This window comes from Hyperoodon ampullatus (genome assembly GCF_949752795.1).
Source record: "Hyperoodon ampullatus genome assembly, chromosome: 14".
In the NCBI taxonomy this organism is placed as follows: domain Eukaryota; kingdom Metazoa; phylum Chordata; class Mammalia; order Artiodactyla; family Ziphiidae; genus Hyperoodon; species Hyperoodon ampullatus.
Window position 1 is genome coordinate 23085672 of NC_136927.1, and position 24832 is coordinate 23110503.

Consider the following 24832-nt stretch of genomic DNA (forward strand, 5'->3'; position numbering starts at 1 on the left):
CATGTGAGCGCAGGCCAGGCCTGCCGCCCACAGCTCCCCTCTGCCTTGTTCCTGCAGCTGAGTCCCAACGGGGGCCAGGAGGACACCCGCATGAAGAACGTGCCCGTCCCCGTGTACTGCCGCCCTCTGGTGGAGAAGGACCCGACCATGAAGGTGAGCCCCGCGGAAGGCACGAGGCTGGGAGAGGTCCCCCTGCCCCAGAAGCCCATGAGGCCGGACCTCACGGCCCTGTCCTCCCAGCTGTGGTGTGCCGCGGGCGTCAACCTGAGCGGCTGGAAACTGAGTGAGGATGACCCCGGGAATGGAGTCAAGCCCGTGCCAGGCCGCGACCCTCTGACCTGCGACCGGGAAGTAGAAGGAGAAACCAAGAGCAACCACGCGTCCCCTGAGAAGAAGAAGGTCAGAGTGGCAGGCAGGGCCAGGGCCACCTTCTGCTTCTGCCATCCCGATGGCTCTGCTATGACTAGTCTGGGTGGGAGTGACAGAAACGGAGGACAGCTGGGGACAGTGGCAGGAGACTGGGGTGGCCCAGTCCCCTGCCGGCGGGTGGGGCAGCAAGGAGGAGCAGAGGCTCAGGGCAGCCAGGCTGGAGCAGGTCTGGGCCTGCCCAGGAGCCGTGTGAGGGGCTTAGTGCCTGGAGGCTTCACTTTCTGTCCCGGCTCGATGTGGGGGCCAGTGACTTAACCACTGGGAGCTCAGCCTTCCTCTGAGGAAGGGAGGCCGTGTGTGCCACGACTTAGGCACAACGTGCAGTTCTGAGTTCTCACCGTCCTGGCGACAAGGGAGGACATTCAGGTCCCCTAAGGCCACGGGTAAGGCTAGATCCTGAGATATTCCAGGATCCCCCCCACTCGCCCCCCATTGCTGCTACAGTAGTGAGCGCTCAGGCACCAGCCCGTCCCTGTGCTTGGAAACAGGCAAAGGAGCTCCCCGAGGCGGACGCCACCTCCAGCCGCGTGTGGATCCTCACCAGCACCCTGACCACCAGCAAAGTGGTGATCATCGATGCCAACCAGCCGGGCACCGTCGTGGACCAGTTCACCGTGTGCAATGCCCACGTCCTGTGCATCTCCAGCATCCCCGGTGAGTGCTGGGCCCCTGCTGCTGGCCGGGAGTCAATGCGGAGCGTCCAGGGAGGAGCTGTCTGAGCTCTCTGCTCAGTCCTGTTAATGATGCAGGAGGAAACCCCTGTACAACGCTCACCCAGTGACAAGGAGATGGGGTGGCATCACAAACAGCCCCTCCCTTCCCCCTGCACCCTCACTGGGACTGGAGCTCTGGGTAGGGTCCCGTCATGGGGGCTTCTCAGCGTGGGGTGACGGGGCTGTGACTCTCCCTCCAGCGGCCAGCGATGGCGACTACCCTCCGGGGGAGATCTTCCTGGACAGCGACGTGAACCCTGAGGACTCTAGTGCAGACGGCGTGCTGGCCGGCATCACCCTGGTGGGCTGTGCCACCCGCTGCAACGTGCCGCGCAGCAACTGCTCCTCCCGTGGGGACACCCCAGTGCTGGACAAGGGCCAGGGTGAGTCCTGGGCCTGAGCCCGGGCGGCTGTCTTCTCTCACCCAGCCAAGCTCACTCCTCCCTTCCACAGGGGAGGTGGCTGCTGTCGCCAATGGGAAGGTCAACCCATCTCAGTCCACGGAGGAGGCCACAGAGGCCATGGAGGTGCCAGACTCTGGGCCCAGTGAGGCAGAGGCAGCTGCGGTGCGGCCTGGGCCCCTCACAGAGCACGTCTTCACCGACCCGGCCCCTGCCCCACCCCCCAGCACCCAGCCTGACAGGTGGGCTCTCTCAGGTTGGGGCAGCAGGGGAGGAGGGGGGGCGGGGACTGGCAGAGGTGGGCAGGGATGGGCTTCCATGAGCTGCCCTGGAGCTGCCATCCTCCCTGCAGTGAGAACGGGCTGGAGACGGACGTGAGCGGTGTGCAGCCTGAGCCGGAGCCCAGCGGGGACACCGCAGGGGCCAGCAGCAGTGCTGCACCCACCATGTGGCTGGGAGCCCAGAACGGCTGGTAGGCTGGGCCTTGGGGGCCGGGGTGGAGAGGGTCCCCTGGGCGAGCGTCCACCCACCGTGCCTCCTCCCGCAGGCTCTACGTGCACTCGGCTGTGGCCAACTGGAAGAAGTGTCTGCACTCCATCAAGCTGAAGGACTCCGTGCTGAGCCTGGTGTGCGTGACCCCCGCCGGGGGCCAGGGTCGGGAGGGCCGAGGGCAGCCGGCCTGAGCCCGGCTCACTGCCTTCCCATTGCAGGCACGTGAAAGGGCGAGTGCTGGTGGCTCTGGCCGATGGGACCCTGGCCATCTTCCACCGAGGTGAAGGTGAGGCCTGGCACAGTGGGTAGGGGAGCAGCATCTGACGTCCAGGCAGGGCGTGAACCACCCGCACCGTGAGCAGAGGTGGCCTGGCCAGGCCTGAGCAGGGGTTGCGGGCTCTCTACAGACAGCCAGTGGGACCTGAGCAACTATCACCTGATGGACCTGGGCCACCCGCACCACTCCATCCGCTGCATGGCTGTCGTGTATGACCGCGTCTGGTGTGGCTACAAGAACAAGGTGCATGTCATCCAGCCCAAGACGATGCAGATTGAGGCAAGTGCAGGCTGGGGCTTCCACACACCTTCTAATGGACTCTGGTGGGGCTTCGTGGGGTCAAAGGAAATGCACTTAGGGAAGCGACTGGTTCTTCCAAGGTCGTGGGCCAACCAAGGGCAGCGGGGCTGTGAATGCTTGTCTTTCTGGAGCCCACCTGCTGCTTCTCTCTGAAACAAGCAGATCGGGGTCTGAATGGGCCCCCCGCACCTCCTTCGGGCACTGCTGTGGGGTGGGGCTAGGGTGCTGGGGCTCCTCCTAAGAGCCAGGACCCAAGGGAGCAAAGAGGCCCTAGAAAGGTGCCCATGAGCTGCTTCAGGGACTCTTGGCCATGGCAGCTTCAGGGCCCCCCACCCCGTTGACGGGCTGCCCTGACCCCACAGAAGTCGTTCGACGCCCACCCACGGCGGGAGAGCCAGGTACGGCAACTGGCATGGATCGGCGACGGGGTGTGGGTGTCCATCCGCCTGGACTCCACGCTGCGGCTCTACCACGCCCACACCCACCAGCACCTGCAGGATGTGGATATCGAGCCCTACGTCAGCAAGATGCTGGGTGAGGGGCCACCCCAGCCGGGCATGTGGGGGCAGGAGGGTCCCTCAAGCCCGCCCCGCTGACCCGCCTACCCCCACCCCCAGGGACAGGCAAACTGGGCTTCTCCTTCGTGCGCATCACAGCCCTGCTCATCGCGGGCAACCGCCTCTGGGTGGGCACCGGCAACGGAGTTGTCATCTCCATCCCGCTGACTGAGAGTGAGTGACCCACAGACATCTGTAGAGATGGCCTGGCTGCCACTCACAGGCGCATGTCAGGGTCCCAGGGGTGGGTGCGCTCTGCCAGGACACAGGAGGATGCGGGATGCCCTAGCCGCAGCCCTCCTCAGCCAGTCCCTCCTGTGACCACTTCTCTCTTCTCTCTTCCATACTCCGCCCCTCACCTCCCCCAGCCGTGGTCCTGCACCGAGGCCAGCTCCTGGGGCTCCGAGGTAAGTCCGGAGCGCCTGCCTCCTGCTCTCATAAGGAAGCCCCCCACTGTGGACACCCTGGGGGCTGAGGCTGGCCTTGCCCCTCGGACTGGCTCTGGCACCAGGCAGGCCCCACTCTCTGCCCTCAGCTGCTGGAAAACTGGTCCTCCCAGTCAGCAGGTTCAGCCCCTCTGGGACCCTCTCTCTCCAGCCAACAAGACGTCCCCCACATCTGGGGAGGGGGCCCGCCCAGGAGGCATCATCCATGTGTACGGAGACGACAGCAGTGACAAATCAGCCAGCAGCTTCATCCCTTACTGCTCCATGGCCCAGGCTCAGCTCTGCTTCCATGGGCACCGTGACGCTGTCAAATTCTTTGTCTCCGTGCCAGGTGAGGGGCCGGGCCCCACTCCCTGCAGGGCTGCAGCCGTGGCCTCCCTTCAGGAGCCTGCGTGGGGGGCTCCGGCTGCCCCGCTGAGGTCCCTGTGCCCCGATGACAGGGAACGTGTTGGCCACTCTGAATGGCAGCGTGCTTGACAGCCCCTCCGAGAGCCCCGGGCCCACTGCCCCCACCGCAGACGCCGAGGCCCAGAAGCTGAAGAACGTGCTGGTGCTTAGCGGCGGGGAGGGCTACATCGACTTCCGCATCGGTGAGTGGGCGCCACCGGGGCCCCAGGTGTCCCCGGACAGGGGTGGCCCCTTCACGGCAGCTGTGCTCTCTCCAGGTGATGGAGAAGACGATGAGCCCGAGGAGGGTGCAGGGGACGTGAGCCAGGTGAAGCCCCTGCTGTCCAAGGCCGAGCGCAGCCACATCATCGTGTGGCAGGTGTCCTACACCCCCGAGTGAGGCTGCGGCCCCCCGCCACCCCACCCTGCCTGATGCCACCTGCCACGTGTACATACAGCCCCGCCCACCTGCCCACCACCCACCCAGGGAGCAGCCTGCCCGCAGGCAGCCAGGCGCCCGTCCACCCCACTTCTAGCCTCTCAACCTGCAGCTTTCACCTTCGGTCCGGGCCTCCCCATGAGCTGGCAGAGAGCACAGGGTCTGGCTGGGAGTGGGGAGTGGGGTGGCATCCTGACCAGGGAGGGGCAGAGCCTCTCAGGACACCCTGTCCCCAGCAGCTCCTGGCTGGCACCCAGCCCAAAGCCCTCCAGGCCCGAGGGCACTTCAGGACCAGAGCGAGGCAGAACCCCAGGGTGGGTCGGGCCAGGGAAGCCTCTACAGGTGGCTCCGAGCTCCACCCTGGGCTCCCCACTCCAGTCACTCATTCCCAGGATCTCTCCAGGGAGTCGAGCAGGGACTTCACCCCACTGAGTCTTCCCACCCTAAGTCCACTTGCCTTTGGCTGCTAACCATGGGAGTGGGGGGTCCAACCCTCAGGGAGTTGGCCCAGTTGCTAGCCTTCCCTGGGCTCCCCCTCCCCCATCCCTGCCACCCTGGGAACTGGCATGAAAGCACGTAACCACGTTCCCTGGGGCAGCTGCCTGAGAAGACAGACACACCCTCATCCCACTCAAGCCCCATGATCGTCCTGTGTGGCGGGCTCTCACCGGCCCTCACTGACCTGTGTCCTCCCCGACCCTGCTAACTCTCCCTGGGCGAACACCCACCTTGTAGGAGCAGGCCCCTTGAGTCCCACCCCTCCCGGAAGCCCCTAGGGTGGAATTTCTCAGGCTGCCAGGGCAGCCCCAAGCCTCAGGAAGAAGGGGAGGCCCCTGGCCTCTCCCGGGGTCAGTCCTTGGATGTAGGCTCAGCCTCAGGGTGATGGGGAAAGGTGTGCTCCAGGGCCTGCCTCCTGTGCAGGCTCCAAGGAGCCCAGCTCCCAAGACACGCTACTAAGTGCCTAGGGATAAGCGGTGTGGCCTGCTCCCTTGAGAGCATCTGATGATAGGCCACCGAGCAGAGGCCCAAGGGTTAAGGACAGGAGCCGCCTCCAGCCGGCTCTCGGCGATGGCGCCTGCCTGCTTTGAGGGGCACCGCCCTGGACTGCCAACTCCCCCACCTGCCCAGGCCTTATTCCTGTTCCTCGAGGCACCCATCAGGGCAGCCCCAGGCCCTGCTGCCCACCCACCTCCCACCAGAGAAGCACAGATCTTGGGCAGCCATCCCATGAGCCCAGCTGGCCACCGCTGCAGCCACCTGCAGCTGCAGGCTTCTCCCTACCACCCTGCCACTCTCCACTGTGACGTACGTCAAGTCCCTTGTCTGTCCTCACAGGGCCTGAAGTGACTCGGGGGTTAGCCGGGTGGGTGCAACTGGGTGACACGATTCTCCTCAGGCTTTGGCCCTGCAAGTGAACCTACATATCTGCTCTGTAAGTAATAAATGTCTTAACATCATGCTTCTGTGTCCCTGAACCCAAACCAACTCGAGCACAAAAGTTTTCCTCAATTTATTATAAAAAGAAGTACTGGGACAAGCCAAGTACTAGGGTGGCACCCTGCCACATTCCAGACGTGTTGTAAACGGGCACAGGCCGGGCTGGGCCTCCTGAGAACCTCAGCCAGGACAGGAAGGCCTGTAGCAACCAGAGCTCCGCAGGCATGCACCACCTGCCCTCCTGTGCCCCCTGCCACAGGAAGGGTATTCTGAGCTCCTAGGGATGGGGCCCACACGTGTGCACACCTCCGGGGCCTGAAGGATGTGTAATCACCCACAGGCCACTGCAGACGGGCACGTCTGCCCGACCGGCTACTCGTACAGCCAGTGCCCGGTGCTGTCCTCCCAGCACAGGAGCTCCTCCGCGCGGAACCAGAGCGCTATCTCGCGGCGGGCGCTCTCCACCGAGTCGCTGCCGTGAATCACGTTCCTGTGCAGGAGAGGCGCGCGTGAGCGCAGGCCCGGAGCAGACAGAGCTCGGGCAGAGAGCCCCGCGCAGCCCAGTTCGGGGAGTCGGAACCGGCCTTACTTGCCGACCTCGATGCAGAAATCGCCACGGATGGTGCCAGGCGCGGCGTCGGCTGGGTTCGTGGCCCCGATGAGCGCCCGCGAAGCGCGCACAACGTCCAGACCCTGCCACACCTGCAGACGGGGTCCGGGGTCAGCACGGGGTCAGCGCGCCGCCCTCCCGCCAGCCAGCACTCACCATGGCCACCACCGGCCCGGAGCCCATGTACTTGACCAGGCGCCCGTAGAAAGGGCGCTCACGCAGCTCGGCGTAGTGCTGGCGCAGCAGCTCCTCCGAGGCCTGGGGAGGGAGGGGGGACGAGACGCGTGCTCCTGGGACCCCCATCCCCCACGCGCGGGGACCCCGTCTCCCCCTGCACCCCACCCCGCCGCGCTCCCCACGCCCGGGGATCCCGCCCCCCCGTCCCGCTCCCCACGCCTGGGGACCCCGGCCCTCACCAGCACCAGCTTCAGCGCCACCAGCTTGAAGCCCTTCCTCTCGAAGCGCCGAACGATCTCGCCCACGAGCCGCCGCTGCACGCCGTCGGGCTTCACGGCCAGGAAGGTGCGCTCGTGCACGCCGGTGTACGCTGTGGGGACCGCCGGGGTCGGGGCGCATCAGACCCGGCCGCACCCCCTACCCGCCCCGCCCGGCCCGCGCCGCTCACCCGCCGGGAAGAGGTTGGCGAAGATGGTCAGCACCAGGCAGATCATGATGGCGGCAACGGGGCTCGGGCTGCTCGAGGGCCTGGGCGGGGGCGACGCGCGGGCCGGGGCGGGGCCTGTGCTTAAAGCGGCCTGGTCGCCAGGCGCCGCCACCTCGGTGGACGCGTAGAGGGGGTGCCTGTCGTTCACGCCGACGCCGGGACCTTTGCGGCCGCGCCTGTGACTCCCGAATCCCCTCGGGTCTCCCCACCACCGGGCGCCTGCGCGGCACTCCTCTCACCACCCGGCCGTAAGCAGCAGTGTCAGCCTGCTCCTCCCCCACAGCCCTGCCAACAGCCCGCTTTGGTACCCAAACTCAAAGAAGCCACATCCCAGGGCTGCTTCATGTGCCTTTATTCGCGTTCAGTTTCTACCTGGGTCCCGGCAGAGGCAACAGGTCATAGGGAGGGAAGCCAGCGTGGAAGTGACAGGAGCCAGCACCGGGGCTCCAAACCTGCGGGCCCTGCTGCTTCCGGCTTTTCCCCAGCAGCCACCTCCTGCGAGGCCCCCTCAGTCAGATCTGTGTGTTGGGGCAGCGGGGACAGAGGAAAGACACAAGGTGCAAGGTCTGACCCCACCCTTTTCCAAGAAAATGTAGAACCTCAACAAGTCACGGGGAGGTAGGATCCAAGCTCCCAGGGGGCTGATTCAGGTGTAACCGAAAATGGTGGCCACTGCCTTGCACCCTTGCGGCAGCCTGCCCGCTCTGGCATTTTAGACTGCGGTGCCCTTGGTCTTTCTCTTCGACTCCTGGTTCTCAGGATAGTCCCAGGGATCAATGCGTATCCTCTTCAGATTGAGCATGGGCTCCTCCGTGCTGGTGTCTCCATTTCTCTGTCGCTCTGCTAGAATCATTGCGCGGAGGAGCGGCGGGTAGGGCACAGTGCACAGAGTGTCCTCCGGCGCCGGCGTGAAAGCGGTGAAAGACTCCTCCTCGTGCTTGGGCACCAGCCGCCAGTCGTGGTACATGACCTGTTCTATCTCCCGAGCCTCACTCTCCGTCTTCCCTGGGGAAAGAAGGACGAGGCTTCTTGCACACACGTTGGCGGAACAATCTGTTGCCGGCAGCCTCCCCACCGGGTTTGGACGCCTTACCTTTGAAGGTCAGGACGCCCCAGGCCTTCCCGTGGTCCAAGTTCTGCAAAGCAAGTGGGGAGGAGATCAGCTCAGAAAGCTCGCTTGCCCAGGGTTCGGGCGACAGGACATCCCGTCCCACAAAGTCGCGCGCAGGGGAGACAGTGGTGCCCCGCGGTGCCGGGAGCTGAGGGGTGGGCACCGTGCACGCACCTGCGCCGTGTAGTCGGGCCGGACCCGCGTGAGGCGCCAGTAGCACGGCTCGTCGTGCTGCCACAGCCAGGACTTGCGCGTGACAAGGCGGCCCAGGCCGAAGAGCGGGAGGCGGCCGAGCAACTGCAGGAGGCGGCTCTCGCGGCGCACGTCGGCCCAGGCTCGCGCGGGCAGCTTGCGGCCCAAGTGCGGCCGCGTCAGCGTCTCGTAGTCCAGGGCGTAGCGCTCCGAATCGCGCGGCCGCTCCCGCTGTTCGCGCAGGGCCCGCACGCGGCGGGCCAGCTCGGCGATCAACCGCGGCCGCACCTTCTTCCGCGCCATGGCCGGGCAGCCTCCGCGCTCCGGCCGGAAGATGCCACCGCGCGCCGCGGGGCGCGCCCGACGCCGGAAGCGGCGGGTGTCCCCCGCAAAGGCGTCCGGGCGCTGCCGGAAGGGGAGAAGAGGCCGGGCGGGCCATGGCGAGGGCCGGGTCTGGGAGGGCCGGGGTCTCGCGCCGGGGCCGGGGATAGCTGCAGACCCCGACCTGGGAGATCTCGGACTCGGACACCGAGGGCCCCGCAGGCGAGGAGGCCGCCGCCAGGGTCCGGGACCTGGCGGAGGAGCGCAGGGCGGCGGCCGAGGTGCTGCGGCGGCTGCGGCCTGAGCAAGCCGTGCGGCGCCTGGCGGTGCTCGTGGACCCAGGTGCGGGCGGGCGCGGACAGCGGCCTGGAGTGGGGAGCTCGGCCTTGGGGAGCTTGTTTATCTGCGCTCTGGGAGCCGGACGGGAATCAGTATGTTAGTAACACGCTCTGCAGGCTGTGGGGCTGCTGCCCCCACCCAAGTCGTGTTCTCTCGTGGGGGAAGGAAGGAGTGACAGCTGACTGTCCCTCTGCCCCATCCAGCCATTCTGGAAGATGCCGGTGCCGACATCCTGATGGAGGCTCTGGACGCCCTGGGCTGTGAGTACCAAGTGGAGCCCGAGCGCCCTGCCTGGAGCCTCAGGTGGACCAGAGTGAAGCCAGACCCTTGCCCCCTCAGTGTGAGTGTCCTGGGTTTACGGAATGCAGCCCTGGGTTGGGTGTTTTATGTGACAAAGCTCTTTTGAGAGGCAGCTGTAGCAATTGTGCACGTTTTACGTACCAGTAAACTGAGAACGGGGAACGCTGAGTGAATGGTGCACAGGCCACTCTTGGTAAGTTGTGGGCTGGGATCCAGAGCCTGAATGCAACAACTGCTGAGGGATGCTCCATCCCAGCCAGGCTGTGGCCACAGGTGTTGCTGCGTGGCAGACCTGCACTGCTTTTAGTCTTAGTAGAAGGTGGGACGCTGGGTTTCTGTAGAGCAGTCCGGGAAGAACCTGCGCAAGCCTCAGGTCTCCTGGGGTGCCCAGGCCATGGCCCGGGGTGCACGAGGCCAAGGGTGGGCAACAGTGCCCTGTATGTTCCCACAGGTGCCTCCTGAGGTGTGGGCTGCTGATGAGCACGACCGGCTGCTGCTGCTGGAGCCTGAGGAGTTTCTGCAGGGCATTGTCCAGCTGACCCAGGTGCGGGAGGGAGGGAGGAAGGAGTAATCCCTGACCACAGATCGTGAGGGGCTGGGTTCCCTATTTTGGATGTTGTGGGTGAGATGGGGGAAGCCAGCCGGGCTCTTGGCCCGGGAGCAGGTGGGAGCCACGGCTGCTTCTTGAGGGTAGAAGCCAGGATAAGGAGGGTTCTCTTGAGAACTGAGTCAGAAGTCAGGTAGTAAACTGCTGAGAGGGGGCCTGGTGACTAGGGCTGTAGGCTGGCTGTGCAGTCCACCTTGTGACACCCAACCGCTCAGCTGCCGGCTGGCGGGAGAAATAGGGATCGCTCAGCTGATGTTTGCGCCAGAGTGTCATTAGGTTAGACCCTCGGCCAGGTCCCAGAGTTCAAGGTTCTCTGTTTATCAAGCACCTGTATATGTCAAGCAAATGCCAGGCTGGGGTGCAGAGGTGGACCAGGAATGGGGAGGAGGGTTGAGTCTAACTCTTCTAGGAGCCTGGGGTGTGCCCAGGTTCTTTCATAGATCTTCTTGATCATGTGGGAGGCACAGAACTGGTTTTCTAAAGAGAGCTGGTTGGGCAGAGGAGTCCACCCCTGTCTCCTCCCAGCACCACGGGGTTGTTCTTGGGCTCACTCCCCTGCTTCCTGCAAACTGGTGGTGGCCGGTGGGCCCCCCCGCCACAGCCCCGAGGAACAGGTATGGTAAACCTTCTTGGCTTGCAGACATGTAGCCCAACCTGTAATGTGCCCTGGATCACTCCTGAGAGCCCTGCCTGCCTCCACCTGGCTGTCATTGGGCTGGATGTTTACCTGTGGTACCAGTCACCCTAACACCCTTAGCCAGCCTGCCTGGGATGGGAGAGTTCGGGCGAAAGGCAGGGGTGGCCCTGGGGGCTGGTGTCACAGCTAACCCTCTCCCTTGGACGGGCTCTGGGGGCAGGAGAAGAACCATGGAGGGTGGGGAGCCAGAGGGACGGTCACCTTTGCACAGGTCTTACCAGTCCAGCACCCAGGAGACATGGCAGCCAGAGAGTTTAGCGGTGGCTCGTGCCGAGGTGGCAGTTGGCTGGCCCGAGGTGGGGGAAGTGAGGACAGTTGGGCTGGGCCAGATGGTTGGCATGGGCTCTGGCCCTTGGGCTGCTCTCCGAGACCCAGCAGGGGCTGGTTTGGCACGTGGGTGGCACGTGGGGTTGGTCTCAGCTGGGTGTCCCCCATGGGAACCCTCTGATCCACACCCACGGGCTCATCTCCTTCTCAGGCCCTGGTGTTCCTGCAGCTCTGGGCAAACGTGGATGTGCTGTTGGTGGCCTCCTGGCAGGAGCTGAGTCAGCATGTGTGTGCCTTCACCAAGGCCCTCACCCAGCGTCCCTTCAAGTGTGTGACCCTCACCCTGCTGGGGGCTTCAGCGGGAGGGGTGGGAGTGCCAGGCAGGGTGGCGCCTCTTTGGCCTCTAGAGCAGAGGGGGCTGAGGGTTTTGTTGAGCTGGGGGCGGGGCGCTCAGGAGAGGTGATGAAGAGTCTAGGCACTTCCCGGCATCCTCCCCTTCCCAGGGAGTCCTGGGAGTCTGGGGCCTTTTCTTTCTGCACCACCGCGTGCTGGGCAGCAGCCAAGAAGAGTGGCAAGAGATGGCACCAGCCTGCGGGGGGCCTGGTGGCAGCAGATCAGGCAGTTCAACTGTGTCAGCCCGGCTGTGGCCAATGCTGTTGTCGCCGCCTTCCCTCCCCCTGCCTTCTGCAACAGGTGGGCCCCCCACCCCCCAACCAGACTCCCAGATATGGAGGCCAGGTCCCCCAAGGCCTGCCCCGCCCATCCCCATGCCCGCCCTAGGTGTACGTGGCCTGTGGCATGGAGCAGGGGCGCCTAGCCCTCCTGGCTGACCTCCCTGTGAGGATGGGCGAGGGTGTGTGGCCCCATAGGCTGGGACCTGACCTCTCTCGCCGCATCTGCCTCTTCCTGACGACCACCAACCCCAACCTCCCGCTGGACCTGGGCTCCTGACCACGCCTGTGGTACCGGACGGGCCCTTCTCCCACCTACTGGCAGTACTGAATGCAGCCCACCCAGGGAACAGACTAGAAACCATGAGCGGTGGTGTGCGGGAGCAAGACACCCAGTACGACCTGCACCGGGGCTCTCAGGCAGGTCTGAGCCCAAGATGGGGGCGCAGGAGGGGCAGCAGAGTAAGTTCTTGCATAACTGAGATGGGCAGAAGAGGAAATTCTTTCTCTCCAGGAGATGCCAAGCCGGCTGGAAGGTCTGGAGAAGATGGGGGCAGGGCTCATATGCCCTGGGCCCTGTACACACTGGCAGAGGGGCTGCTAGCCAGCTACGACAGGCAGGCAGGGCTGGGCAGCGCCTCAGGGCCCCACAGGGCAAATGCCGGTCACCTGGAGGCTGCGGGGGTGGGGGAGGCGGGCACCTTCAGAAAGGAGAAGCATTAAGACAAGGTCTTGAGGGGGAAAAGAGAACCAGGCCGTGACTCCTCAAGGGTGCTGTGACCCCCCCCAACAGGAGAAAAGCTGTGGACACCTGTGAGCCCCAGGCCTCAGTCTGACCCCTTTCGTTCCATAGGTATGTAAGCATCAGACGTAAACTCTAAGTTTATTACGGTCGTTTTCAGCCTCAGACGAGAGGAACAGCAGCTGACAACATGCAAAGCAAGTTAAGAAAAACCCAAGTCCGGCAGCGACAGCAGGAAGAGCCGACCTCTCACGAAGCCGTCCTCCTCACAGGCAGCAGACTAGCCTTCCAGGCCTGCAGCCTGAGTCCAGACATGCTGGGGCAGCAGCTCTGCAGAGACTCTGAGAAGGAAAGTGGCTGCTCCCACACCCGGCACAGGAAGCAGACAGACTAGGAAGTCCGGGTCTCCGGATCACAGGGATAATGGCCCCGGAGCCCCTGTAGCAAGGCCTCTCCCAGCCTCGGGTGGCAGGGCGGCAGCCGAGACAAACCTTGGTTCAGTCCTCCCTCTCCTGTTGCCCTGGAGGGTGGTCCAAAGGGAGAAACAGAGAAAACGCCATCCCAGCTACAGAAGGCAGTTTTCACTGGGAAACAAGCTAGGTCCTTCGGCAGCGCTTCCTCTGGCAGCGCCGGCTCTCGGGGCTGCTGGGATTGGCCGTGGGCGAGGGCGTGGGGAGCTTGCGGTGGCCGCAGCTCATGCTCAGGACCCAGCCCAGCTTGTGGTGCAGCACCTGCTTGAGGCCGGGCGGCAGGGGCAGGCCCTCAAGCGTGTCCCCAGAGTCGGGCCGCAGCTGGCGCAGGCGGTAGCAGCACAGGTACTGCAGGGAGGTGATGCTGGCACAGGAGCGGATCACCTTCATGCTGCTCTTGGCCGCCGTGGAGCACACCATCGGGTAGAACCTCTTGTTCTGCAGCTTGGTGGCTGCCACTCCTGGGGGTGGGGAGGTGGCACAGCCTGAACCCTAAGCTCAGGCTCTCCTAAGGGGACGAAGGATGCTGGGATTTCCACCTACCCCCCGCCCTTGCCCGGTTCTGGGGACCCTGGGACCTCAGGCTTCTGCAAGGATGGCCTTTCAGGGCCCTCAACCTCACCAGGAGCTCGGTAGCAGCCACACTCTGTGGGCACGTGTCAGAGTCACGCCCTCACCTATGCACTTCCTGTTCTTAAAAAAGGTCAGCGTCCCATGCCAGGTGTCCAGGTGCACGCCAATGATGGAGCCCTGGCCGAACCGGGAGGAGAAGCTCGTCTTGTCGCCCTTGTGGTGGAGGAGGCCTGGGGGCAGCAGGGTCGGGGTGAGCCCTGCAGCCTCAGGGCCCCCCCAGCCCCGCCCACCCTGGGGACCCCACGAACCCGTGTAGGAGAGGCCCCAGCTGTCCTCGTCCCGGCCGAGCAGGCTGCAGAACGTGTGATGGTATTTGTCCAGGTCCACATCCGATGTCCCAATGCCCACCATCTGGAAACGCCGGGACTGGCAGAGGGGGCTGGGGACCAAGGTGCCCGGCACCCCTCCCCCCACCCTGCCGGCCACTTACCATGTCAGTGCCATAGACGGGCGAGGTCATCTTGATCTCCCAGAAGTGCTGGCCCTCCCCCAGCTCCTTGGTACCCCGGATGGCCGCTGTGCCACAGCTGTACTCCATGTGGAAGTTGACCTTCCGGTTGTCACAGCTCAGCAGGGTGGCCGAGGACTTATTCAGGTCATCCCAGACCCAGTCAAAATCTGTGAGAGAAGAGGCCCAGGGTGGGCAGGTTCCCCCCGGCCCAGAGGTCCGCCCACCCGCCGCAGGCCCCCACACTCACACTCGTCCTCCTCCCCGCAGCGGCAGTCCCTGCCCCGGTGGGCGGCGTGCAGGCTGCCGCAGAAGGCCTCACTCTGACTGTCACAGTCGCAGAAGGACTCCCCAGTCACAGGCACGGCGCTGGGGATGGACGATGGCAGAGATGCATACTCGGGGTCGGAATCTGAGTCGCTGTGCTGAGGGGAAAGGGCCAGCTGTTTCCACCTCTTGCCCTCCACCGGCCCAACCGACCCCTTCCCCCACCTGCCCTGCCACCCACCCCAGGCCCACGGGTGAACGGCTGGACGCCCCAAGGGAGGGATCTGGGGCTTTGGCCTCAAAGGGCCTCGTCGGGTGTCAAGGGCTCAGCCAGCCAGCCACAGTGACCCTGGACACCTCTTCTGGCTCAGGAGCTGCAAGGGGGCCTCCTTGCCAAAGGCCTACCACGCCGGTGGCTTCCTGGGAGTGGAGTAGAGGGCCCCGGAGGCCCAGCCACTAATGAGCCCCAAGACAGGGCTGCACGCTTAGCCATCGTCATTGTCCAGAGAACATCTAGATTGTGATAAACGGGAGCATGACAGCAAAGTCCACTGCTGACCTAATGAAGGCACAGCTGGGCTCCAGGGGGGCTGATGGCTGTGGCAGGGCCTGCATACCTGTCTCAGGCCGTGGCCCCCCTTGTCCATGCAAGGGTGTGCTCTCAACCCCCATCACAGGACCCTGACGAGCCAGCCCCATGGTCTCAGGCTGCGGCAGGAAAACATTCAGTTGGGCCTTGGTCCTCTGCATGTGGCTCTCAGTCCTCACAGAATGGACTCCAAGCCTTGAGGGCCTGATCTTGGCCCAGGGGCCAGACGCTAAGGCTGAGCTGGTCTGGTTCTGGGGACCAGCTGACCCACAGACCCTCCTGGAGGCCAGCGAGGGTGCCTCTGTACACCTTGTTGTTCCTGTTCTGGAGCCACGTGGGCCCCTCAAGACACCCACCCAGGCTCTGACATCTGGCCGACCAGTGAGGGCCTGGGGTCTCAGGTCCCAGGGGTGCAGGCAGCCTCTGCATGCCTGCTCTCTGAGCCCTCCCAGCTTCGCCTGGGGTCCTGGTGGGGCTCTGGCCTCCACCCTCACTCTCCTGGCCTCTGGGTGCTGCTCTGGCTCCCCCTGAAATGCCCTCTGCACAGTGGTCTGGGTGACCTGTTCAGACCTGGGAATTCTGCTGCCTTGAAAACAAAGCCCACAGACTTACTCTCATCAGAGAATATAAGACCCCCTCCCTGCCCAGCCTCCTCCTCTGCTCTGTCCACCTCTGTCCCCATGGGGCAGGAGTGGGGGTCTGTTTGCCCCTGGATGGCTTTTGGACACCACTTCAAAGAGGCTCTTTCAGCCTCTCACGCTGTGTCCTCTTCCTTCTCCTCTTCCTTTCTCGTAGGCTTCCCTGACGCTCTCCTGGGTCCTGCTCACCTGCCTCCTCCCACCAGAACTGAGTTCCTTTGTTATTACACTCAGCCCCAAGTGCCACACAGGAGCTCTGGGAATGGATGGCAGAGACAGCTCAGGGAGCGAGGAGGCTGAGCCCCAGTTGGAGACAGACGCCAGCAAGGACAGTGCCAGCAGGCCCAAAGCACCCCACTCGCGGGGAAGAGCAATCCCCCACAAGCCAAGGCAGGCCCACTGCTGCCAGAGGCGGCAATCCCTTCCCACCGAGTCAGGAGCCAGGGGCACAGACCTGAGCACTGCTGGCCCTGGGGGTCACACTGCTTGGCACCCAGCACATAACCCCCTGTGCAGAGGGCAGACCCGGCCCCACCACAAGCTGTAAGGAGAGCTTAGAGCAGCGGAGACAGGGATGTGTGTGTTCGGCCCTCAAAGGTGCTGGGGTGACACGCTCTCTCCATCCACACGTGCACACAAGTACTCCGGGCCCATTAGGTGACCGGATGAGCCACAGGTGTGTATCAGACAACGCACCCCCAGCCCCTGGATGCCTCCCGCATCCCACAGCGGTGAGCCAGAGAAGCAGGGACAGACAGGAGAAAAGACTGCTCCAGGCCACGTGGTCAGTGGAAGCTGGAGGCGGGACAGGAATGCAGGCTGAGGCCTCTTGCTGGCCCAAGCAGGGAGCTAAGGGAGGCCCCAGGAAGGGGACCCAGGATGTCGCCTCCAATTCTGCCCCAAGCCCTGGTGCTTCCACGGGACTCAGCTGCCCTCACTGAGGGCTGGGGAGGATAGGCACCTGTCCCCACCCAGACAGCTGGCTGAGCCAGGGCACCCAGGCAGGGTGGATGTGACAGAGCAGAACCAACTCACCCGAAGATCACCCTGAAAACAACAGAGGTGACTCAGGGCAGAGCCAAAGCCCAGCTCTGGTCTGAGAGGTTCAGGAAACTGACTCGTGAAGCCCTCCCCACATGCCCCCCATGGCAGGCACAGAGGCCACACAGCCCCGCCACCCCACCCCTGTGGTGGGAGTCAGCGTGGTGAGGCTCTGGTTGCAAACCCCTCAGGTCCATCAGGGACCTGCACTGCAGACAGACAGCTGAGCCGCCCTCCTCACGGCCTCTGTATTCCTGGGCCTTGCAGAGCTCAGGGTCCTGAGCACAGGAAGGCTCAGGAATGTTGGTCTTTACAGATCAAAATCCTTTTTTTAGATGCATATACACAAACGTTGAGTACAGACTTCAACAGGCAGAGAAAACGTCCAGAAGGCTGCACACAGAGGTAACAACAGCTACCCTTGGAAAGCGGTTGGGTAAATGGAATGAACAAGTTTTCGTTAAATGAACTGACCAAAGTACCCATTAACACCCTCTTCAAAGACAAAAGTCTACAGAGGACTGTAGTATATGTCTTGAGGTTCTGCCACCCAGGGCCACGTGTGTCCTTAACCAGTGTGAAGAGCCTGGGGGAGCAGAAGCAGAGCGCACGCAGGGGACGGTCCGCCACGGCTGGCCCTGTTTTCTGCCCTCAGAGGCATCTTTCTCTTTCAGTCTCAGTTCAGGCAATGTGTAGTCCAGCCATGCCCACCTCACCCACTGGAACCTACCTGCCCATCAGAGTCGTAGCCCCAATTGGTGGACCCTGCAAGAGCCACGGCCCGGGCATCCGCATCTCGGCGAGCTGCGCTCAGGACAAAATGCCATGCTCTGCTGCTCCGTGGACGCCTGGCCATGGTGGGCAGGATCTGGAAGAAAGCACAAGGTCTGAGCAGAGAAAGACATATGACACACCGGTAGGTCCCCCAGCACCCCCTGCACTTGGCCCCCAGACTGTGCCAGCCCACCCAGGGTCCGGAACTCTCTTCACAAGCTCATACCTCACTCCAATGTCCGAGTACCTTGATGAAACCCAGGTAGAGAGCGTGGAATGCCATCCTGACAGCCATGACTCTCAAATGCCTAGCTCAGACCCTCTCCGAGCTCGGCCTCAGGACTGCAAATGTCCCTCCTGCACATCCCTCAAGCATCTCAAACCTTGCCTGCTCCTCCTCCATTCTCCATTTTGACAAACGGCATCTCTAGCCTCCGAGTTCCTCATGCCAGACACACAGCAGTCATCCCCAACACTTCTTTCCTCCCTCCCCCCATGGCCTCACAGCCCTCCGCGCCCCACACCGTCTCCGAAACATGTCCTGAATCCCTCTCCACCCCTGCTGCCACCTTGCCTGCCCCACCCACACACAACTCATCTTCGCTCTGGCTCCTCCCACTTCATTCATTACAACCGAGCATTTTTTGAAATACAAATCTTAAAATTTTAAATTAACGAGTTTTTAGCTCCTCAGGGCTTGCCACTGTTCTTAGAATAAAATGCAATATCCTACAAAGCCTACAAGTTCCGGCCCTGTTCCGGCTGGTAGCTCTTTCCAGCCCTTTGCCCACAACGCTTTCCCCACAACGCTTTCCTCTCCCCTCTTTGGCTCTCAACTTCCATGCCCGACTTACAGTAATAAGTCGCTCTCTGTGATCATCTACTTCCCGGCTCTGCCCTGGTTTGAAATCCCCAGGAGGGCCCTGCCACGACCCCGAGGGGCGGCAGTGAATTAGCGCAGGCAGAGCTTTTGAGGGATAGGAGCCCGTCTGCAGACCAGGGTTGGTTACTGGAACCGGCCAGAGTGGGCCCGGCCTAATCCTCGCCCTCCACCGCCGCAGCAACAGTAAGCGCCAGGCCGTGCACGCGCAATGCACGGCCCCGAGACTGACCCCGCTGCAGTAGGGGTCGCTTCCCCATCAGGCATCGCACTGTCTCAGGATCGGTGGGGTTGCGGGGTTCCTCCCGCCCGCCGCCCCGCCCGGCCTGCGGCGCAGCGCCTCGCCAGCCTCGCCCGGCCCTGCCGCCGCCGATGCCGCCGCAGGAACAAAGGCGCGCCGGCCCCGCCGCCCGCAGCTCCGAAAGGTCGGCGGGCGCGGCGGGGTCGAGCCGGGCGGGGCGGCCGGGCCCGGGAGACCCGGGGAGGCGCGGACGCGGCCCGCCGCTCACCTGCAGCCGCTCTGCGCCGCCGCGCTCAACCCGGCCTGCCGTGCCCTACTTTCCGCTCCCGAGCGAGACGTAAACAATCCCCGCCCTCTCGGCCCGCCCCCTGCGCCGCATTGGCCCCGCAGCGCGCGCGGCTCGGGGCTACGGGGGAGGGGCGGTCCCCGCGGCACACGCCTCTTGTTGAGAGGCTGCTGGATCTGTCAATCCTGACCCGACGTCCCCATTGGCCACATCGCAAGCGGTCGGAGACAAGGCCCGCGCGCCCATTGGACGCGGGGAGAGGAAAAGAAGCGGCCTCACGCTGGGGCGTTGACACGGAAGTGGGTCCAGGTCCTGTACGTCCTCTGCGCCGGAACTTGCGTGCCCCTCTCGTGCGATCTGATTGGCTGAGGATAGCGCGAATGGGCCTATCAAGAGGAGGCGGGGGGAGGGTTCGCACTGTCCATTGGTCCGAAGGCACTTCACTCAGGCAGGGAGGCGGACTGTGCGAGGAGGAAGTGGTTGGAAGCAGTGCGGCCACCCGGGTGGGATGGAGGCGGCAGCAGGTGAGTGTGCTGGGCTGCGGGGCGTTCTCGGTCCGCGGGCACCAGGGGAAGAGGGAAGGTGCCGGCCCGCAGCTGCTGGTCAGGGCTCCGGGTTTTAGCACACCGTCTTAATTACAGTGTAAGGGTCTCAGAGGTGCTCGCGTGCGTCATTACGGCGCTTAGAAGGAAGTCTTGTTTGAATAAGGAGCTCTAAGAAGGAAAAACTGGAACGTCACATACTCGCAGTTGTTTGTAGAAGTATTATTCTGCCTTTTAAGCCTTGATTTAAAGGAAAGTTGCGTGGGACGGAATACGTATATTGGGCACAATCGGATTCGCACAGCTTAACCACGTTATCTTCCAAAAGACTTCAGGTCTGGTACCATGAGCACAAAGCTCTTACAACGCTGGATTCATTCATCGGATTATAAAAGTAACACTGGAGAGAAAAATCTGAAAAAGTTTGTTATGATAAGGGCAGACTTGCTACAAGGTGAGAGGAATAGCTTTTAGATTGATGGATGAAGGTTTCTCTTTTAACTAAGGGGGAAGTGCACATGGAAAGTAGAAAAGCCTAACGGGCTTTGCAGTAAACCTCCCTGTGCCCAGAGGCAACTCCTGGTGTCACTCGTATCTTTCTGGAAACTTTCATATTTGTCGAGCGTATCAAATAGTCATGGTTTGGTTGGACTTAAGGTTTGACTGGGCTTTTTTTAATCCACACAGGGGGCCCTTTACTTCCCTCCATGAGGAGATACTGCTTTCCTTTGCCCCTTCCAGGGCAGCCTCTCACATCTAATAGGCACTCGGATTATCGTTGATAATCTGTTTATAAACTTTTTCAGTACACTTACAAGTGAAAGTTTCTTCTGGTTGGCTCCTAAGGATTGTTGTGTGAGAAGTGACTTGGGAGCAGCAGTGTCATGTGTGATGCTCAGGGAGATAAAGTTCCCCAGTCCCACCAGTGAGGAGAGCAAGTCTTCACTATTAGGGGCTTGGCAGTGCAGCACCCGCACAAAGGGCGAGTAGGAATCAGGACCCACATCTGGCTTGTTCTTTCCCTAGTTTCTACCAGAGCACCCCTCCCCACACCAAAGAAAGGTGAAATTGATTCCCAAATAGTTTTTGATATTAAAGCAATTTAAGTAATAGCCTTTTAAGTTGACGCAGAGGTGGCCTGAGGCATGTGTCCAAAGTATTTGTAGGCAATGACCTGGGTGGTTGGGGGGGCGCCCTTTCCTTGTCACCTTACGAGATGTCTCGGCCCCCAGTACCAGACGGAGACCCAGGACAGGCGCTAGAACGCACTTGTGACAAGGACCTGCTGGAAAGCCAGGCCAGGAGCACTCTGAGTTCTTTCTAGGGAGGCTTTGGTGGCGGGGGCCTCTGAACCTACCCCTGAGAGATGGGTCAGGAGGGGGGACAGTGTTTATTCACCTTTCGTTGAGCCCCTCCTGGGGACCCGGGTATGCAGTGAGGGTGGTGGAGTGAGTGAGCGGCTTGCTGCAGGCCAGGCAGGAGTCTCGATGGTGAGGTCCTAAGGGCGCTGGGGCAAGAAGGTGGGCATTTTGCAGGGGGCTGAGGGTTGTTTGTATGCAGATGGCAACCGCTGTGGGGAGGCAGGGATTGGAATGGTGAGTATTTACAGGGTGGCATTTCAGGCTCATTGAAAGGAAGAGCAGCTGGGGCAGAGCGACCAACAGGGCTTCCCAGAGTGGTTGGGCCCGGGCCTGCCTGGGGCATGGCACTGATGCCTTGGCCACCCTTGTGTACCCAGGGTTTCTTAAGGCACGATCTTCAGCCATCCAAGTGACCTGACATCCGCACCCACAAGATTGTGGTTGCTTCCCCAGAGCTGTGGCCTCCCTCCTGAGAACTGGAGGCCAGGGCTGCCTTGAGTGCCTCTTCTGACCCCAGGGGAGGGGGTTGGGCACCTACAGATCAGACCTCAGAGCCGTGAGTGCTGCCCTGGCACAGGTGTACCTCCTGGCTGTAACGAGCGCCCTATTTACGTTAGTCTCCACCCAATTCCCTTGGAATCAGCTGGGAGTCTTTAGCTCGAATTGGCCTTGTGCACATGAGCTCACAGGTGTGCATGCTGGAAAGAGGAGCAGTTTGAGGCATTTCCTGCCCCAGCAGCCCCACTCCAGACAGAGCGGGAGCAGCCGTTTTTGAGGAACTGGTAGGTTGGGTCTGGGGCCTGCTGGAAGCCCTTTCGCAGGGGTGTGTTTGCTCATGCCAGGGTGATGGAGCAGGTCTCAGGACTGCCCTGGTCTCAGGACCTGGGATGTAGAAAGTATCTGGTGACCCCGCAGTGAATGGGCATGGAGGGCGGCTGGTACGAAGGAGAGCCCTGCCCTCCTCCCCTGTTGTCCTTCTGACTAGAGCCTGGAAACCTGGCCGGCGTCCGGCACATCATCCTCGTTCTCTCGGGAAAGGGGGGTGTTGGGAAAAGCACCATCTCCACGGAGCTGGCCCTGGCCCTGCGCCATGCGGGCAAGAAGGTGAGTGCCTCCCATCTCCTGAGCGGCCACCCCTGCCCCTTGTGGGCCTTGGCCGGTGCCCTGCATGCCGCGTGGACGTCCCGCCTCCTTGCAGGTGGGTATCCTCGACGTGGACCTGTGTGGCCCCAGCATCCCCCGCATGCTCCGGGTGCAGGGCAAGGCTGTGCATCAGTGCGACAGTGGCTGGGTGCCTGTCTTCGTGGACCAGGAGCAGAGCATCTCCCTCATGTCTGTGGGCTTCCTGCTGGAGAAGCCGGATGAGGCAGTGGTGTGGAGAGGCCCCAAGAAGAACGGTAATAACCGGGCAGGAGACAGCACTGTCAGCCTGCTGGCCTCCCCAGCTGCCCTCTTGGTGCAGGAGCCCCAGGGCTGCTGGCTCTCCTCCACACAGCCCTCCCCCCACAGCACCAGCCTCGGGTAAAGTTCGAAAGACTCTAGTGCTGGCCTTTTCATTTCCAAGACTCTCCCGCTGTGCACCTGAGCAGTCAGCCCGCAAATATTCAGACAGCGGGCCTGGGGGGGCAAGAGCATGAGAGCCAGCTGTGAAGCCTTCAGCCACCTGGTCCATCCCCTGGAGCTCAGACCACCCAGCGTGGGGTGCCTGGTGGGGCTCTGGTGCCTTTGCACAAGCAGACGGCATTAAACTCCCTCCGGTGGGCAGAGCGAGGCTGCGGGGTGTGAGAGCAAGCTCGGGGCGGGGGCTGCTTCTGGGACACGCTGGCGTGGCATTCCACCACAGGCCACCTCTCTCGGGCACAGATACCCACCCCAGGAGGGTCCGCGCTAGCCATCCTCAGCTAAGGCCCGATCAGAAGTCCTAGGGGTGGGGCGGGGTGGGGAAGGGTCTCCCCACCTTGCTGTCCTCATCCTGCCCCTGGTGAGGAATGGCACACGCAGCTCTCAGGGTGCCCGGTGGTACTGGAACCCACAGACACCACCCTGCCCCAGGGCTGGGAGGAGGCAGCGGGCTTCGTGCGACCCCTTCGTGAGACCCTGCCTCGCCTGCTCTCTCCCTAACCCCGGGCCACCCTGGGTCTCCACAGCACTGATAAAGCAGTTTGTGTCCGATGTGGCTTGGGGGCAGCTGGACTACCTGATTGTCGACACGCCCCCAGGGACCTCTGATGAGCACATGGCCGTGGTGGACACCCTGCGCCCCTACAGCCCCCTGGGGGCCCTCGTGGTCACCACGCCCCAGGTACTACGGGAGCACCCTCACCCTGGGGCAGGCGCTTTGCCCTACTCTTTCCGCTCATCTTGGCTGAGTTTTCGGGATGCCCATCAGCTGGTCCCGTCTCTTTCCTGGTCTCCAGGCAGTGTCCGTGGGGGACGTGAGGCGGGAGCTGACCTTCTGTAAGAAGGTGGGGTTGCGGGTGATCGGGGTTGTGGAGAACATGAGCGGCTTCGTCTGCCCACACTGCTCGGTGAGTTGTAGGATGTCGCAGGAAGTCGGGGGTGTGGGTGGTCGGCCCCTCCCCTTTGAGGGTGGTGAGAGGCCTGGAGGTGGACTCCGCACCTCTGTGTTCTAGGAGTGCACCAACATCTTCTCCAGGGGAGGCGGCGAGGAGCTGGCCAGACACGCTGGAGTCCCCTTCCTGGGTGAGCGAGCCAGGGCTGCCCCGGGGCCCCTGCTCTAGGTGGCCTTACCTCCCTACGCCTCCTGCACCCAGGGAAGAGGAGAGGAGGGTGGAAAGTCCTGTCCTCCCTGAGCTGCAAGTGTCAGCTCATCTCTAACAAAGTGGTTCCCACCAACTGGAGAGAGGCAGCCCCCCGGGCTTTGAGCAGGTGTCTGCAGCTAAGATGCCTGCTGAGACCATGGAGGTGCAGAGGGGCGGCCGAGGCTCTGCAAGCCTGTATCAGGGACGCCGGTGGCATGGGACCATGTCCCCAGCACTCACCCTGTGCTTTCTTCCAGTGGCCGGAGCCCTAGAGGTGGTGGGGCCGGGCCTGCTGGGCGGGTTGCTGGCCGTCCCAGTGGAGATGAGGCCAAGAGTACCTTCCTGCCAGGCACCTCAGCAAGAGGTGTCTGCTCTCGGCTAAAGTGGCACTGCCAGCGGGCTCCTGGGCCGTGGGGAGTGTGGACGTGGCCTCCCGGCCCCAGGCTTTGCTCTCACCACCTGGCCCCTTCTCTGCCCCCTTCCTTTCTCTCTCCCAGGCTCTGTGCCCCTGGACCCCGAGCTCACGCGGAGTCTGGAGGAGGGCCGAGACTTCATCCGGGGGTTCCCCGAGAGCCCCGCGTTTCCCGCACTCTCTTGCATAGCCCAGAAGATTCTGAACGAGGTGCCTGTTGGACTCTCCTGACCGAGACAGTTTGAGTGTCTCCTCTGTGTGCTGTGGGGCTCGTGCTCACAGCCCCGAACAGAGGTGGCAGCAGGGTTCCTGAAACCCGTGGCTCTGGGCCGCCGTCACCATGTGCTCCTCTCCCTGTGGGCCTGCCCTGAACATTTCTGGTGCTTCAGCAGCATCTCAGCATCAGAGCCACTGACAGTCAGTGGTTCCGGCTGGTCGGCCTGTGGTAGTGCCCGGGGATAGCGTGAGGTTGCGATGCCGTGGCCTGACCTCCCTGGTGGCGCAGCTCGGTACTCACACGCCCCAGACAGACGGGCTGCTCCCGACAGCCAAGTCTCCACGTTGTTCACAAAGCTTGTGTGTCTGGGAGCGCACTGGGCCTATAATCCTGGTGAAATAGGCAGCAGCACCCAGTAAGGTGTCAAACTTGTAATTCAGAGGAGCCCAAAATAAACGCGTCCCACCGCCGTGGTTACAGGTCTGACCTTTCTAGATCATTCTGCTCTGGTCCCGCCTCCCTGGCTTAGTGTCACCATGTCCTGTGGCGGACAGTCAGTGTCCACTCCCTAAGTTCCAGGAACTGGGCCAACAGCCCTGTCGTCGACAGGCTTCTGGAGACTTGGGTGAAGATACGTTTGGGGAGGGTTTGTCGGGTAACTTGTGATGTGTGAGTGGCCATGCTTGGCCCAGTGAGAGCTAAGTGCCCGCCCCGCCCGCCGTGCTGCGGGCCTGAGGGGTTGAGCTGAAGAGCAGAAAGGTGAGTGTGAAACAGAGTCCCAGGGGTTTTCCCTGCACGGCTCCAAGGAAGGCCAGGAGGGGGAGGTTCTGGAAAGCAAGAGTGGTGGCATGGTGTGCTGTTCTTCCCAGTGG

At 62.8% G+C, this 24832-nt stretch overlaps 6 protein-coding genes across 16 annotated transcripts in view; 3 read left to right on the forward strand and 3 right to left on the reverse strand.

Moving 5' to 3' along the window:
* MAPK8IP3 (mitogen-activated protein kinase 8 interacting protein 3) overlaps window positions 1–4402 on the forward strand; it is a gene marked incomplete at both ends in the record, with an annotated part of 45987 nt that extends 41585 nt beyond the window's left edge. For all 4 annotated transcript variants that reach the window (XM_079718496.1, XM_079718493.1, XM_079718494.1 and 1 more), the window contains 15 exons: window positions 58–153; window positions 241–399; window positions 918–1083; window positions 1343–1525; window positions 1596–1785; window positions 1896–2015; window positions 2091–2171; window positions 2254–2321; window positions 2443–2591; window positions 2975–3146; window positions 3230–3343; window positions 3538–3576; window positions 3767–3946; window positions 4056–4205; window positions 4281–4402. In XM_079718496.1, coding sequence (XP_079574622.1) covers window positions 58–153; window positions 241–399; window positions 918–1083; window positions 1343–1525; window positions 1596–1785; window positions 1896–2015; window positions 2091–2171; window positions 2254–2321; window positions 2443–2591; window positions 2975–3146; window positions 3230–3343; window positions 3538–3576; window positions 3767–3946; window positions 4056–4205; window positions 4281–4402 — 1989 coding nt within the window. The remainder of the gene's footprint in view (window positions 1–57; window positions 154–240; window positions 400–917; window positions 1084–1342; window positions 1526–1595; window positions 1786–1895; window positions 2016–2090; window positions 2172–2253; window positions 2322–2442; window positions 2592–2974; window positions 3147–3229; window positions 3344–3537; window positions 3577–3766; window positions 3947–4055; window positions 4206–4280) is intronic.
* A 1534-nt stretch (window positions 4403–5936) lies between these two features.
* Window positions 5937–7368, reverse strand: NME3 (NME/NM23 nucleoside diphosphate kinase 3). 3 transcript variants are annotated; one of them, XM_079718757.1, is made up of 5 exons: window positions 7114–7368; window positions 6905–7035; window positions 6645–6746; window positions 6476–6580; window positions 5937–6368 (listed from the first exon to the last, which is right to left on the reverse strand). In XM_079718757.1, exons 1-5 carry the CDS (start codon window positions 7157–7159, stop codon window positions 6156–6158), a joined length of 597 nt encoding a protein of 198 aa, XP_079574883.1. In that variant the 5' UTR covers window positions 7160–7368; the 3' UTR covers window positions 5937–6155. The 3 variants fall into 3 exon arrangements, with proteins under 3 accessions (XP_079574883.1, XP_079574884.1, XP_079574882.1); XM_079718758.1 differs by having other exon boundaries at window positions 6468–6580; XM_079718756.1 differs by lacking the exon at window positions 6645–6746 and having other exon boundaries at window positions 7114–7277.
* A 119-nt stretch (window positions 7369–7487) lies between these two features.
* MRPS34 (mitochondrial ribosomal protein S34) lies at window positions 7488–8758 on the reverse strand (the record flags this gene model as incomplete). Of its 2 annotated transcripts, none has more annotated exons than XM_079718754.1 (3): window positions 7488–8157; window positions 8246–8288; window positions 8438–8758. In XM_079718754.1, the coding sequence occupies 3 exons, from the start codon at window positions 8756–8758 to the stop codon at window positions 7865–7867; spliced, it is 657 nt and encodes a 218-aa protein (XP_079574880.1). In that variant the 3' UTR covers window positions 7488–7864. The 2 variants fall into 2 exon arrangements, with proteins under 2 accessions (XP_079574880.1, XP_079574881.1); XM_079718755.1 differs by having other exon boundaries at window positions 7488–8205.
* A 134-nt stretch (window positions 8759–8892) lies between these two features.
* Window positions 8893–11937, forward strand: EME2 (essential meiotic structure-specific endonuclease subunit 2; the record flags this gene model as incomplete). Its single annotated transcript, XM_079718845.1, is given in 11 exon segments — window positions 8893–8943; window positions 8947–9118; window positions 9319–9455; window positions 9867–9959; window positions 10663–10754; window positions 10931–11024; window positions 11198–11313; window positions 11490–11550; window positions 11552–11663; window positions 11666–11679; window positions 11767–11937. Coding segments are annotated over 11 exon segments (1113 nt in total).
* A 590-nt stretch (window positions 11938–12527) lies between these two features.
* SPSB3 (splA/ryanodine receptor domain and SOCS box containing 3) lies at window positions 12528–18687 on the reverse strand. 3 transcript variants are annotated; one of them, XM_079718843.1, is made up of 7 exons: window positions 18649–18687; window positions 17216–17353; window positions 14201–14375; window positions 13933–14120; window positions 13751–13853; window positions 13547–13672; window positions 12528–13330 (listed from the first exon to the last, which is right to left on the reverse strand). In XM_079718843.1, the coding sequence occupies exons 2-7, from the start codon at window positions 17339–17341 to the stop codon at window positions 12996–12998; spliced, it is 1053 nt and encodes a 350-aa protein (XP_079574969.1). In that variant the 5' UTR covers window positions 17342–17353; window positions 18649–18687; the 3' UTR covers window positions 12528–12995. The 3 variants fall into 3 exon arrangements, with proteins under 3 accessions (XP_079574969.1, XP_079574968.1, XP_079574970.1); XM_079718842.1 differs by having other exon boundaries at window positions 13547–13853; XM_079718844.1 differs by lacking the exons at window positions 17216–17353; window positions 18649–18687 and having other exon boundaries at window positions 13751–13868; window positions 14201–14223.
* Window positions 16856–24443, forward strand: NUBP2 (NUBP iron-sulfur cluster assembly factor 2, cytosolic). 3 transcript variants are annotated; one of them, XM_079718848.1, is made up of 7 exons: window positions 16856–16890; window positions 17160–17401; window positions 21555–21673; window positions 22717–22871; window positions 22987–23097; window positions 23203–23272; window positions 23829–24443. In XM_079718848.1, the coding sequence occupies exons 2-7, from the start codon at window positions 17340–17342 to the stop codon at window positions 23972–23974; spliced, it is 663 nt and encodes a 220-aa protein (XP_079574974.1). In that variant the 5' UTR covers window positions 16856–16890; window positions 17160–17339; the 3' UTR covers window positions 23975–24443. The 3 variants fall into 3 exon arrangements, with proteins under 3 accessions (XP_079574974.1, XP_079574972.1, XP_079574973.1); XM_079718846.1 differs by lacking the exons at window positions 16856–16890; window positions 17160–17401 and adding exons at window positions 19153–19190; window positions 21768–21966; XM_079718847.1 differs by lacking the exons at window positions 16856–16890; window positions 17160–17401 and adding exons at window positions 19153–19190; window positions 21828–21966.
* Window positions 24444–24832: the final 389 nt, after the last annotated feature.